This window comes from Chroicocephalus ridibundus, chromosome 8 (genome assembly GCF_963924245.1).
Source record: "Chroicocephalus ridibundus chromosome 8, bChrRid1.1, whole genome shotgun sequence".
NCBI lineage: Eukaryota > Metazoa > Chordata > Aves > Charadriiformes > Laridae > Chroicocephalus > Chroicocephalus ridibundus.
The window spans coordinates 7038301-7053114 of NC_086291.1; the positions used below are offsets into that span (position 1 = coordinate 7038301).

At 43.0% G+C, this 14814-nt stretch overlaps 2 protein-coding genes across 2 annotated transcripts in view; one reads left to right on the top strand and one right to left on the bottom strand.

Moving 5' to 3' along the window:
* The window catches only part of SCP2 (sterol carrier protein 2), a 22009-nt gene extending 15961 nt beyond the window's left edge, over positions 1-6048 (bottom strand). Inside the window, exons 1-5 of the mRNA XM_063342987.1 lie at positions 5834-6048; positions 3803-3857; positions 3084-3155; positions 1164-1295; positions 147-211 (exon numbers count right to left, since the gene is read on the bottom strand). Coding sequence (XP_063199057.1) covers positions 147-211; positions 1164-1295; positions 3084-3155; positions 3803-3857; positions 5834-5875 — 366 coding nt within the window. The 5' untranslated portion in view covers positions 5876-6048. The remainder of the gene's footprint in view (positions 1-146; positions 212-1163; positions 1296-3083; positions 3156-3802; positions 3858-5833) is intronic.
* On the top strand, positions 6047-13568 carry ECHDC2 (enoyl-CoA hydratase domain containing 2). The gene is made up of 10 exons (XM_063342990.1): positions 6047-6240; positions 7794-7861; positions 8471-8558; positions 9082-9168; positions 10398-10490; positions 11104-11160; positions 11561-11748; positions 12228-12278; positions 12572-12619; positions 13293-13568. Exons 1-10 carry the CDS (start codon positions 6120-6122, stop codon positions 13368-13370), a joined length of 879 nt encoding a protein of 292 aa, XP_063199060.1. The 5' UTR covers positions 6047-6119; the 3' UTR covers positions 13371-13568.
* Positions 13569-14814: the final 1246 nt, after the last annotated feature.

Below are 14814 nucleotides of genomic sequence, written 5' to 3' on the forward strand. Positions count from 1 at the left end.
CATGGTTCAAAATAATGGTTTATTTTGTCATCATCTACAGCAACATCTTAAAGCAACTGGTGTTTACAAGAATATGACTCAGAGAACGAGGAGGTGTATTTCATCTACGAATACAATGAAACATAGGAAGCGTTTCAGACACTTACACCTGAAGCAAGGGATCCTTTTGCCATCCTCTCAAAGCCAAGTGCCAAAACACAGTCCGCCAAACCTTAAAAGAAAATTTGTAGCTATTTAAAATGCAACGTAATTATAAATAACATTATATACTAACAACCACTCAGTTACAAGAAATATACGTAACACCTACCTCCTGCTCTTCCTCCCTTCTTCATTTTTGAAAGAGAGTCAAATTGGGGTGAGAATGGTACTGACACGAACATACTGATACTGAAGAATTGGGAAATCACTACAGGGTTTGGGTTTATTTTTAAACTGATTGGCAGCAATCATCTTAGACAACCAAGCACTTATTTCTCTGCTAGAAATACTAGAATAATCATACAGAATGTGACTACAGTTTTCATTATAAAAACACAACATTTAAGTGCAAGAAAGTATCGAAGTCCACAAAGGAACTACGGAAACACTCTTCCGTCAGTTCAAAACACAGTCTGTCACAAGGTGTTGCTCTCTTCCCCTCCCTTCCAAAAGTGCGTTAGTCGAACACTTGTGTTCACTTCAAGTTAAAAAAAAAAAACAAACCTAAGTTTTTTAGCAGATTCTTCTCTCCTTTTCATCCTGCAGAGTCTAGTGTCTTGCATTACTACAATGCAACATGCTCTGCACTGCTCTGAACAATTCTTCCAGAAAAAAAGAATTAACTGGCTTATTACTTACTATGTTCATACAGCTTATGACACAGAAAAGGACATTTATATCCATATGCACCATCTTCTGCAACACAGACATAGTCTCTTAGGTGCACACATAGTGCTCTAGTTCAAAGTGATAGTCTTACTCTTTTACGTGCTTGGTCTTCCATTTGTATATACAACTGACCAATCTCTTCAGCTGAGTGAGGCAGAAAACACAATTTTGCCTACGAGGACAGGACATTTTCAACACAGAGTGCTCACATTCATTAGTTCCATTCTTCAATCAAGTTATATTTATAGAAATAGAGAATATGTATCACCCAGTCCCAGAGCGCAACAACTCACCTCCTTCTACTAATTGTCTGGCCATGAACAAAGCAGTTGATCCAGTTGCACAGTTGTTGTTAACGTTAATAATAGGAATGCCAGTTAAACCCAAACCATGATAGATAGCCCGTTGTCCACAGGTCGAGTCACCTTTATACAGAGACACAACATTAAAATAAGGTACATCTCAAACTTTACTAGCAAAAAGAAATGCCACCAAGTATGTGCAATGATACCACTTAAACTGTAGACTTGAACTTTTGAACTGTCATCTTGAGTATGCCTCTCAAGTATCCACTGTACAAGAACCTTAGAAAAAAGATGAAAATCATCAGATTTTAGAAACAGAATTTTATCCTGCTTCTGTGATAACAGGCCATGAATCCACAGAAAGTAACTGGACTGGACAGAAACATCTTGGAATGGCGTGGCTTGGAAGCTGCTACCGGTATCATAGCTGACTGACCCTCCATCAGTTGCCATAATACAGTCATCAATCGAGAAACAGGAAGAAAGCAGATGGAAAACTCTCTTTGGAATGGAAACAGATTTCCCCATAATAGAAATCTGATTTTGACTGCTTTGGGAAATACACCAGGCATCTGTGAATTGGAGTGCCAGGAAAAGGTTCAAACCAGTCACTTAACACATCTCCTCTCACTACAATAAGTAGTGACTGCAAGTTAAAAGCTCCTGAGGGTGTCAACTAGAAATCCACTTGAGGGTTGTGCTGATTTTGGCTGGGATAGAGTTAATTTTCTTCACAGCAGCTAATATGGGGCGATGTTTCAGATTTGTGCTGAACAGTGTTGATAACACAGGGATGTTTTAGTTATTGCCGAGCAGGGCTTACGCAGCATCAAGGCCTTTTCTACTTTTCACCCCACCCCACCAGCGAGTCCGCTGGGTGTGCAGAAGTTGGAAGGAGACACAGCCGGGACAGCTGACCCCAACTGATCTAAGGGATATTCCATACCATACGACATCATGCTCAGTTTATAAATCTGGGGGAAGATCGGGGGGGGATGGGCAGGGGGAGGGAATGTTTAGAGTTATGCCATTTGCCTTCCCAAGTAACCGTTACTGCCATGAATTACCTACTCAACTGCCTTTATCTCAACCCACAAATTTTCTCATTTCTACTCTTCCAATGCAGGTACACCTCTGAAGGCATTGTGGCCCATGGACAAGGCCACACTGGAAGAGGTGCGCCTCAAAGCAACTGTGGCTGTGGATGAGCCTGTGCCGCAGCAGGTACACCCCTGAAAAGACTGTGGCGCGTAAATAAGGCTCCGCTTGCAACAGAGGGGGACTGCAGTTGTCTGTGGATAAGTCCAAGCTGGAGCAGGGGCAAGGGGAGGAGTTCATTGCAATGTTAAACCCTATAACCTGGCCCAAAGGGACCAGGCGTGGAGATTATAATGGCAATATCTTTAAATTGTTGTAACCCAGGATTTGAGTTGCATATTATGGGAATTACTATAGCAGGAGTCCCTTGTTGCTAGCCAGGCTCGGAGCAAGGGGAGGAGTTCATTGCAATGTTAAACCCTATAACCTGTCTCAAAGAGACCAGGGGTGGACATTATAATGGCAATACCTTTAAACTGTTGTAACCCATGATTTGAGTTGCATTTTATGCGCATTACTATAGCAGGAATCACCTGAACCAATGGAGGATGAGCCTTACAAGAAGCCCTGCAAGTGCAGCACTGACCTGACCTGAGCCTGCCAGCTCAGGCTTTGGTGCCCAGGAACTCCGCGCAACACACATAGATCTAGGATCACTAAAACTAGTAATTTTTTTTAAAAGCTTGAGACAGTTCTACAAACTGACACGATTAAATATTTTAACTTGAAATTGATGGGATCCCCATACTTCATCCACACAGATGTCTGCACATCACGTATGTCACATCCCAATCAAATGACATTACTTACCATAAACATAACCCACACATGCCTGCTGCACTGCTGAATAAGGAATCCCAGCATCAGCTAAAGCCTTCTGGCCTAAAAAACGTTTAAAAGTTGAAAAAAAATTTAATAGTTGAAGGAAAAAAAAAATCCACCACCCAGCTCTCACACCAATAACAAGCAAACCTAGAGCAGTATGTACGATTCATGCATTCACAAACAAGAGAGAGTGCTATACAAATTCCTTATTACATGATGTGAATGGTTAATATAGTCCTGCATCTTAATTCTCATAAGGACAATTTTGCGGTGTTTTGAGTTCTGAACACAAAAAATTCATCTAATCAATTCTGTGCTCATGCACAAAGGTTGTTTGTCCCAATGAAGGTATGTTGGAATAATACAGGTAGGTATACAATTATTTAAGTGTCTGGTTCAATTTTAAGCTATCTTCTTGACTTCAGTACTAGAAGGCAGTGAGTTGAACAGGTCAGTTATGGATTTTCTGAAAGTATTCTTTTTTATCAGCTTCTGATTTGCTTTTTATCTGTGTCTATTTACTGAACAGTAGCTGTTCCTTCATATGTATAATAAAAAGATTAACTGTATAAATAGATTATACTTATATAACTTAATAAAAAGATTAAAATAAGTTTCAGCAAACTAAATGCTTTATTATTAAATATAAAATATATACAATATATAAATAATATACATAATAAATATCTTTATTATTAAATTACCTGCCTCCTTAGCCATGTCAGGATAATCAATGCTCTTCTCACTAGGCTTTGCAAACTGACAAGAAAAAAAGAAAAGGGAAAAAAAAACAAAACCACAAGAACAAATCAGAGATATAATACCTCTTTTGCTCAAATTGGTATATTTAAAAGCGTGTATTTAACTTAGAAACAGGTTTGTGAATGATCAGTTTTAAATAATGCAAACAATGCAATTGACCAGAAAGTGCATGCACAAAATCTCAACAGTTCCCAAGTGCTACTGACAGACCCCACAATGTCTAAAAACAGGAAATAGTGCAATTTTATGGAAGCTGAAGATCATTTATGCTCAGTCTTAAAGAAGATTCATGACTTGTATAGAAATGGACAATAACCCTGTCCAAAGGCTGTGGGTGAGACAGAGAATAACTACCACCTTCACTGACTCATAACAATACATGACATAACCTTCACTAAGGCTTTGACAAATACTTTCCTTCCACTTTATTTTGTTATACTCTTATTTGTAACAAGAAAATGCTTGTTCTTTGTACGGAACTTAGTTGTACATAAGCCTCCTATTCCCAAGCCTTATTCCACTTTGTTACACATCATATTGTGCCTTACCCCTCACCACTGGAGTGGAGGTGGTACTTCTATTTCCTTTGTAGTATGACTCATTAGAGTCTACCAACAAATACACGTGGTTTCGTTAATGATGTAAAAATGCAAGAGTGTCACTGATAAAAAACCCTCACACTAACTACTTACAGTTCTAGTAATTATTTGACATTCACTGTTAGCATACAAAAGCTAATTTGCTACCTCCTTATGCTCACCTCCCCAACTCCAGTCTTTCGCAACACTTAGCTGTACTTTCTGTAGTGCTTCCTCTCCTTAATTTAGAGAGAGAACCTCCATACTGAAGGTATTAAGAGAAATTAGTCAGTGATTTGATCATTGTAAAAGTCTGCCAGAGTGATTGACGTCACTTGGGCTAACAAAGAGGGAAAGAGAGTATTGATAATTTCTCAATCACACTGAACTTCTGAAAAAGAAAGGTATGGTCTGTGGAACTGACAATTACACACATTGGAAACACGGACTGTTATTTTGAGAGGGTATACCAGTTTTTGGCAGACATTACATCATTATGATTAAAAAAAGAGAAAGGATATAATCCTAAAAGACTTCATAATAAAATGCTTAAGACACACTCTGGTAACTGACAAGCTTTAGTCGTTTCTTCCACGCTACTGTTCGTTCCTCCAGCACATCGCAAAGGAGCGTAAGGTGAGGTCCAATAACTTCCAAAAATCACCTTCTTCCAAAAATCACCAAAAATAAAAACAATTAACAGAATGAAGTCTTCTACCTTTTATTTTCTCTCCTATATCATCACATACCAGAAAAATACTCACACAGCAACATAAAAAAAAAAAAGTTATTCAAAAAGCGGGGGTTTTGTTCTGACTACTCTGGCGAACATCAAAGTCATCTTAAGCTTCATCCACCCGGATGAAAAAACGTTCCTCTAGCTTTTGCTCCTCTTTGAAACTGTTCCATGCTGCGGGAACTCTGTCGACAAGCAAATGACCAGGTACAGAACGGCACCGGGGGAGTTTCTGCAGGGCACCTGCTCTGCTGCCGCCCGTTCTCCCTGGGCCCCCACAGCGAGGGGACGAGCCCTTGACCAGAGGCGGCCGTGACTCGGAGAACGGCTCTGGCCGTTACAGCTCTGTTATATCGACCTGCCCAACGCAGCTCCAAAGCGTTTGACTTGGCGAGCGGCTCCACTCCCCCCGACACACCGAAGGAAGGTGAACTTTGCGCGGAGGCGCTGCCGCCCAGGCCTGACCCGCGGGCCCGGCTGGCCCCGCACGCCTCTCCTCAGACAGCGGCCGGGGAGGAGGCGCACGGCCCCCACAAGGCCGCCCCCCTCAGAGGCGCCCCCAGGGGAAGCCTCGACCCACGGGGGCGACGAGTTTCGTACGGCCTCAGCGCGCCGGCGGTGCCGGGGAGGGCGCGGGCCGGCGGCGGAGAGCCCCGTACCTTGGTCATACCGACGCCCACCACGAACACCCGGCGCTGCATGATGATGATGATGGCGGGCGAGCGCGTGCCCCCTCGTCCTCCTCGCGCTGCTTCTCGCCGGCCGAGACGACGCCGAAGACCCCCAGTCGCGCGCGCGCGGCAGGGGAGCGAAGGGGCGGGGCGAGCGCGCGGGAGGCGCGGCACCGCCCCTCTTTCTTAAAGGCGCAGCGCCGCACCGTTCCCCCCCGGAGGCCCGGCCCCGGAGGCCTGTCCCCGGCGGCGGCGGCAGGCGGGGAGCGGCGCCATGATCCGGTTGGGGCGGGCGGGCCGCCAGCTGCTGGGCTGGGGGGGCGGCGGGCCCCCAGCGGCCGTCCCGCGGCGGGGCGCGGAGGTGCTGGTGGGCGCGGCCGGCGGGGACAGCGGCGGTGAGTGCGGCGGGGCCCGCCTCGGTCCGGGGCGGGGGGGGACGGGGGTGAGGCCCCGGCGCTCGTTCCCGAAGGGTCCGCGGAGCCCAGCGGGTGTCAGAGCCGGTTTTGGGGTGCTGCATGTTGATCTACTGAGTTTTACCGATTCCTGGTGAAAACGCAGCAGGTCCCGACCTGGCGTGAGCGGGGCCCGGGGTATTCCCTCCCCCGCCTCGCCCCCGCCGGCCCCGAACTGTGCCCGCAGCACCGCCCCGTCCCCGCCGGACCCCCCCCGGGGCCCTCCTGGCCTGAAGGGTGAGGGGCGACCCCGCAGAGTCCGGAGGGGGCGGGTTCCTTACAGTCTCTCTGCTTTAAGTTTTGCCTTGATACTTCCCCCCCCCCGGCCCCAAGAACACAGCTGCCAAATAAATGGCATGGGGGCTTGCTTTTTTTTTTTTAAAAAAAAAAAAAGTTAGGCACGCAGGAGATCTCGACGCGAGACGTCGTGGTTTGCAGAAGGTAGATTTTTCTGGTCTCCAGGTAGGACAGGCCCAGGGCACCTCTGTGCGTGTTTATGCACAAGGGCCGCCAAGTGATTTGAGTTTTGGCTGGTTGCCAGCGGAAAGGTAACGATCGCCAGAGCTTATAAACAGTTCCTGGTAGTTTTGCTCTTCACCTGTACGTGAATGTAGTAACCAGAATTGTGAATTTCCGTTGTTTGCTGGTGCCAGCTGTTACCTGTGTCTCTGTTCCTTGGTTACACAGCTCTTCTTTACTGCCTGCTCACTGGCAGAGGAACACCCAGAGACCTCCTCGCAGGGCAGGGGCACCACGTGTGACGGGGGCACGGCACGTCTGTGCACCTGCAGCAGCAGCATCTTACAATATTTAGGCCTGGGGAATTGAGCAGAAATCCAGCCAAGGAAACAGGAGAGAGATTTTTCCTCTCCAAAACATACAGAAACCATTGGATAATAATTTACGAAACACAAGTGCAAAGGAGAACTAGGTAGACATTGCGGTCTTATTTTTCTGCTTGGACCTAGGAACTTTTAAGTGAAGTCCTTTCCACTGGTGAGCTTATTAACTTTAAATTGAATGGGGCTGCAATTTCAAAACGGTTCTGGGACATGAGCTGGGTGCGACCAGTCTGTGCTATTCTCATGCAAACAGCAGTCCCAAGAGGATTGTTTTCTTCATTAAGGAATATGCTCAAACGCAGTAAGACTGTATAATAAAAACTGAAGTAATGTTTGAAACAGGTGGATCATTTGGGGTTTGGGTTTTTTTTTTCCATTTCTGCGGTGATTCTAAGACATACGTTCTTGGATGTCGTGTTCGTTTTCTAAAAGTCTGCTTATTTATATTATTTGCAGTGCTACTCGATTTTACAGTTGCCCTGCATAGCTGGGTTTCATAGACATGGTCGACCACGTCCGCTTTTAAAATAACTGATTGTCTTAGATGCATTTCCAGGAAAGAGAAGATGCAGCATACGCAGATATTGTTCCCAGTTGAATTACTGTGTCAGAGAATTAAATGAAGTATAACTGAAATTGTCTCCTATTACTAAGGTATTGCTGAAATCCTAATGAACCGACCCCACGCGAGAAATTCATTGGGAAAAGTATTTGTAAATGAAGTGAGTATGGGCCTGGCCTGTAAACGTGTTTGGAATCATGATCGATAACTAAATGCAATAAGAATAGCTGCGGGGAATCTGAAACAAAAACTTAATCTCTTGCTGAAGGTCAGTGGGAGACTGCATTGGGGCAAGCAGGTTAGCCTGGAGAAAAAGAGATCGTGATGTGTCTGTACTGCGGCAAGTTCAGACACGGACTGGACAGAGATACTGGAGTTCCTGAAGTTAGCTAACTCACATGCAGGTTCATGTCCTTATTGCGTAATGTCAACAAAAACATACTGTCAGACCTTAGCAGATGATCTCTTCAAGGTTGATACGTTGTAGAGAAAGTCTGGCTTGTGCCTGGACAGGAAGGGGAGTTTAAGGTACGGCAAAGGTTTGTCTCTGAACGGCAGAACACAAGAGATGGGGAGACTTGTCATTCAGAGGCTGCCATGGATGGATCCTGCTGGCTCCACATATATGATTTTCAGGAAACTTTTGGAACCTGCAGGGGAAAAAAAAAAAAGAAACTTTAATCATAGATTAGGAGCTTGCTAGAATTTAGATACATACACCCATGTGCTTAAAGTTTTTCTTCTCTTGTTTGTATTGCCTCCCTCGTAGCTGTTCAGCGCTCTGGAACAACTCCGCTTTGATGAGAAGGTTCGTGTGGTGGTGTTCAAGAGTGAGGTGAAAGGTGTGTTTTGTGCTGGTAAGTAACAAAGGCTTGCAAACTATTGTTAAAAATTTTGATGGCTCTTAGGGCAAATCGTGCAGAAAAGCAGTTGGAAATGCCTCCTAAAAGAAAAACAGGCTGGCTTTTGTGTAGCAAATAACAAACACATTGTTTTGTCGTTTGCCTGTCTGCCTCTCAGCTTCATCGATGGAGATGTGTGTGATGGAGGCTGCGTGGTGCTACTATTTGTTCTTCATTTATAACCATCTTCAAGCACAGCTACCTCTGGTATTGGAGTCTTTGCTTTCCAGTTTTATGGATTATCATCCTTACATACAGTGATTTGTGCTCCTCTGTGAAATCTGTTCGAAGGGCCCAGAGGAGCACCCGAGCCACTGCTCCAGACCAAATGTCCACACTCCAACTGCCAGTGACCTTATTTACCCAGAACACTGTTTTCAAGACTTCTAAAATGGTCTGTCCTCTGAGACGAACAGGAGGGAAAACAGTTCGGATACCTTTTCCCTTTTCCTGGATTCTAATCTTTTTCTCTGTTTAGGTGCAGACTTAAAGGAACGTGCCAAGATGGACGATGCAGAAGTTGGACACTTTGTTAAAAGGCTGAGGAATCTTATGGATGAGATAGGTAAATGATTATCTCAGTCGGGAAATTTGTCGTAGGCTGCCTGTACTGAGACATTTAGAAATGCTGCAGGAGGGGAAGGACGCTAGCGCTGGTGGGTTATCCATTTAGGAGTAGCTGCCCAAATGGCTCCAGCTTATGCCTGAAACAAAGATCTGATCAGAATGAAATACCAATGATCCTGCTGCTGCTCCAAGGACAAGATGCAGTTCAGGACTGCCCTTTCCATGACAAAGAGCAGCACACACACACACACATGCATATGAGAAGTGCCTGCTGGAACAAAGCATTCCGTGTACAGTTCTGTGTAACCCCTGGGAGACAATGCTAGACAAAATGAGCTGCGGTGGTTCTCCACCTTTCAATACATGCTCAGAAGCACTCGTGATGTGGCAGTGACCCAAGAACATGGATTTGGATCTCTGAATGGATTTGCTAAATGGATTTGTGGAATGTCAGGGTTTGTACCTCCAAATCCCTCACCCCATTTTTTTTTTTTTTTGCAAAAGGAATATGGATTTCTGCAATTTATTTTCTTCACCTATTTATGAATTATTCTGCTCTCGCTAGAGAGGAATACCAAAGTGAAATCTGACTAAAATACCAATCAGAATTGCTGTAATTAAAAAACGAACAAACAACCGTGTAAAGAGAATGACCCTCTCTCAGAAACCACAGAAGCAGTCTGGGGGTGGGTAGTTATGGCACAGAACTCTGCACGTCTGAAGTCTGCTTCCAGCTCCCTCAGTATTTAAAAAGGTGTCTTATCAAGCGGCTCATCTCCAGGTACTTCAGGTTCCTCAATTATGAGGTGACAACAGCGTTGACCAAGTTCAGGAGCCTTGGCTAACAAAAGCACCAGAAAAGCTAATCCCAGTAATAGTGACTAGAAATAGTGTCTGTGTTTTGATTGTTTAACTGCAACAGCTGAATATTCGTATCGTAAACTTGCAAGGAGACAATTCTTCCTGTTTTGGGTTACAGTGCTTTGTATTTGAGTGCTGCTTTGCATGTAAGAAGAATGTTTAGTGTTCACACAAAAGGGAGAAGTGGAAGAAGTCAGTTTCTACTGCTTAGAGACAGTCAGAAAGTTTGTGGCAGAAGAAACTGATTTATTGAGCAATCTTGAATTTGAGAACTACTAAAAGCTTTAGAATTTAAGCATTTAAATTCCAGAAGTGAGTGGAACAGAACTTCTGCAACAAAACCATGTAATGTGTTTTCTTCTCTAGCTGCCCTGCCTGTACCCACAATTGCTGCAATAGATGGCTACGCGTTGGGTGGTGGACTGGAACTGGCATTAGCTTGTGACCTTCGAGTAGCAGGTTTGTGTGTTGCTTAATATAGGATTCTTCTTGTGATTGGTGACTATATTTTAAAGAGAAATTACACGCATGATAGCTGACTGTTAATGGAATCCAGTAGGTTAAGAGAGGAACTAACACAGTTCAGGAAATGAGTAGGCATTTGTCCAGAAATTGTGACATTTAGTTACTATTGGGAAAGCAGTTTCTTTACTTAAAAAGTAAAGCCTGTTTTTAGACAAGATGAGGATTCCTTCAGAAAACTATTTATTGGTAGAATTAAATAGTTATTATCATGTAATATTGGACCTTCCCTACTTAAATCAGTTTGGACTTGAAGACTTCCTTCTTCAGTTATTCCATCTGTTACATTTCATCTAGTGTGGAGCCAAGGTTCATTTTTCTAGATGAAATTGCTACATTCGGGGTAAGCAGCCGTACTACACTTCCCTCATCTGATTTGAGATGGACATTGGTTAAGCACTGTCGTATTCAGACTTTCTAGCCACCTGGAGAAGTGGGAGTTCCAGTTCAGTATTGAAAGCTTATTGTTTTCTTAATCTGTTCAGTATGGAAAATTTGTAGTTACACAAATCGAGAAGTAGCTAAACCCTATATTTATTTTTTTAAATAGCTTCATCAGCTAAAATGGGCCTTATTGAGACCACAAGAGGGCTTCTTCCTGGAGCAGGTAACCATCATTAAATCTTCAGTCTCTTACTCTCTCAGCTGTACAGTAAACATTTTGCCATTAGAGCCCTTGAAGTGTATTGAATGTAAATTAGAAGTAGCATCTTACAGTGACCCGAGAGATCTATGACTCAAGACTTCTGTTCCAAGCCCTGTCTCGGATTTGCTATGAATTGAGGAAAGTACCGTTACACCTTTTGCTGTTCATCAAAATACTCAAAAGGATGCTGAAGCCTTTCAGATGCCTCGCAAAGTCTTGACACATTCAGCTAGTAGTTATTAAAGAAACACGTGAATCGCTGTAGTTTTCAAACCTTCTTGCTGTATAAGGAGACAAAATATTACTGTTTTTTTGGGCATTTCTCAGAAATTGAAAATGGTGGTTTTGCTGTTGTTGTAAGGTGGAACCCAGCGCCTGCCCAGATGTGTTGGAATAGGTCTGGCCAAGGAACTCATTTTCACGGGTAGACAGGTTGACGGACAACAAGCCGCCTTAATGGGATTAGTAAATCACGCAGTGCCACAAAACAGCGACGGGGATGCAGCTTACCAGAGAGCATTAGCTTTGGCTAAAGAAATCCTTCCTCAGGTAAGTGTAGTATTCATGTGGTCGACATAGAGAAGGCATTTCTGCTTCCCTTAAGAGAGAGCAAACAATTGAAATTCCTTTCTATGAAATATTAAAGTCTTGGTTCCTGATGTTTAAGTCTCTTAACTCTGTCCCTTTTGTGAATGCAATTTCTGTAAGGAACAGACATTAACGTCCAGCTGCATAACCCAGAGGAGAGTTTTACTTCCCAGCTGCGGTTATGCAGACCAGCAGGACACATTGAAACCTTGCACTGTGTACATCTATTCATGTAGATGTATATCTATCACGTATATCTGTTTGGCGTAGATAACACCAAATTTTTTTAAAAATACTAACTTACTGCAAATTTCTATAGACTAAAAGGTCATGTGGAGCTAGGATAGTGATATAACTACACCATTATGAACCAATGTCACTTTAATTATTTTTAAATGTTTATTGTGAATTGAGTTTGTTGTTCGTTTTTTTTAATAAAGGCTCCATTTGCTGTGAAAATGGGAAAACTGGCAATAAACAGAGGAATAGAGGTAATTTTATTATTTTTTTTTAAATAATGAGATAAAAGAAGCAGACAGGCAGCTCTTACAAATTACTACAGTAAAAGTGCTCAGAACAGATAAGTTATAATCCTTGTTTAGACAAGGCATTTAAAACCATTTCAAGGTTTTCTTTAAAGACAAAATTAATACGGCAGGATTTTTTTTCTACGGATGCTAACACTAGTTCTAATACCAGAGTGAAGGTCACTCACTGCGAGTGAATGTTCATTGATTTGAGGGCTACGCTTCAGACAATCTCACGTCTTCCCTCTCGTCCCCAGGTTGACATCGCGTCGGGGATGGCGATCGAGGGGATGTGTTATGCCCAGGTAGGTTACCTTCAAAATACATTCCTGAAAGAAACAACTGTATATTGTCTAAAGCCAGATATTCAGTGTCCTCTTGTATTTTCCTCTCTGTAAGGGAACACTTTAATAGCTAAATCCAAAGCTTTGAGAAGATACTTGAGTGCAGTTCCAGGTATCTGTTTTGGAATATTAACTGTTGTGTCATGCATAGTTGCCTCTCCATAACCTGCCCGAGACTAAAGTCCTTCCTTAAATACCTTTCTGTCTGAAGGAATTGTAATTTCTTAGTTTCAACAACATGTTAATTATAGTACAAGTTAAATTACAAAACAGATGCCTCCTGTAGTCAGTCTTTCTGACGAGTTTTGAGAGTGTGTCCCTTTCTCAGCTAACAGAACAACGTAACTGCGGTGCCTCTCAGGGTGTTTTAAGATGGTAAAATATTAAATTTATGGAAAACTGTTTTCCTATGTAGTTCTCCAGTCTATGGTCTCTGCCTTAGAAGCTTTGCTTGTGATTTACACTACAACCCAGTCTCCTTATTTTCCGAACTGCAAAACGTGGAAGGTGGGACGTAGTGTATCACTGAAAGAAAAGCAATCTTAGTCTTAGACCACTACTGCCAAATTAGTACTTAAAAACACATCAGACTCGTCAATGAAAAATATTCCTTTTTTTTTTTTTAAAAACATAGAACATTCCCACAAGAGACCGTCAGGAAGGGATGGCTGCCTTCAGGGAGAAACGACCACCTCAGTTTATCGGCAAATAATGCTTCCTAGCTTCCCCTTGAGTTTTGGAAGGTAGAGGACTGAAGAGTACCCACCGATTTCTTGGGATTATTTTTATGACTGCATTCTTAGCTCCTATGACTGCAAGGACTTAGCTCCTTGCCTTGGACTGCATTTCTGAATATTCCACTGGATCATTTTGCTATAAGAATTCCCAAATAAAGATTTAACTTTGTGCAGATGATCTTTTTAAAGTGCTTACATCTTAAGTCAGTGGTTGTGCCTCTCAAACAGATGTCAAGTAACAGTGTGGAGAAGCTCTGGCTCATGATATGCAAATTAAAAAAAAAAGGCAGAAAACATGCTGCATCTAAACATTGATAGGAAATAAATAAAAAAAATCACTCTGAAGAAAAAGTCAACTTACAAAGGAAGAAAGCCTTCCTAACCTTGCTTCCTGTTATCAGTGCTCTTCCAACTAATCAGGCAGAATGAGCACTATTAACACAGAGCAATGGCGTTTCACCCCAGATCTGTTGTCAATGGTGCAAAACACTAAGGTATCACTCCAGCCACCTGAACTTACATTGCTTTGTAATCTGTGCTTGAGAAAACGCAGGGCCTGTATGTGCACATATGTATGGTCACTGTATCAGTCTTTGCCAGATGCCTCAGGCATGTTACCTCTCTCCCATCGCCTGTTTTCCTCTGTTGCCTGGTGAATTTGAAGGTTCTTCCTCCCTCTGCTTAGAGGTTCTCCAGCACTAAGATGTGCCACACAATTTAGCTCTGCATCTTCTTACTTCCCTAGACTGGGGCTTTCAAGCAAAAGTGAATTAACATAGTTAGAGAAATAAATTTTTAGTAAATACTTTATCAAAATACAGTTGCAAAATGCAGCTTACCACATTGGAACTGGGTGTCACTTTATGCTCCAATAGCCTGAAAGCAAACCCCAATTTCACTTGTGCCAAAAGTTAACCCAGCAATTCCATGGGTGAGGTAACCTTTCCAGATTTATACATATACAAGTTTCCTATGTAAAGATCTGCAAAGGTAAAGCTGAGTCAGGATCTTCAGCCTTCACAAAAGAGACGCCAAATGCCACAGGTGAAATACAACTTTAAGAGTTGCTTCCAGAATTACTCTACCCTGGCAGGAACTCCTGAAGCTGCACAGGAATGTGAAGAGAACCTTTCTGTAACCAGCACATGCAAGTAAGTTCAGTAGATTTATAGCTTGTAGGTATTCATACTTTTCAGCTTAAAAGAATTCCGCTCACTGTTTGTTTGCCTGAAGCATGTGGGAACAAAACAAGAAGGGTATGGAAAATCATTTACAATCTCTCTGCTGGTTGCAGAACTTCATGAAGTGACATACTCACCACCTGGACTGATGCCAGTATCACATTCATTTTGTGCTGCAAGGAGTAGCAGATTTATTCCCCCCCCCCCCGTTTCAGTAAGTGCTCCTGTTATTAGGAAA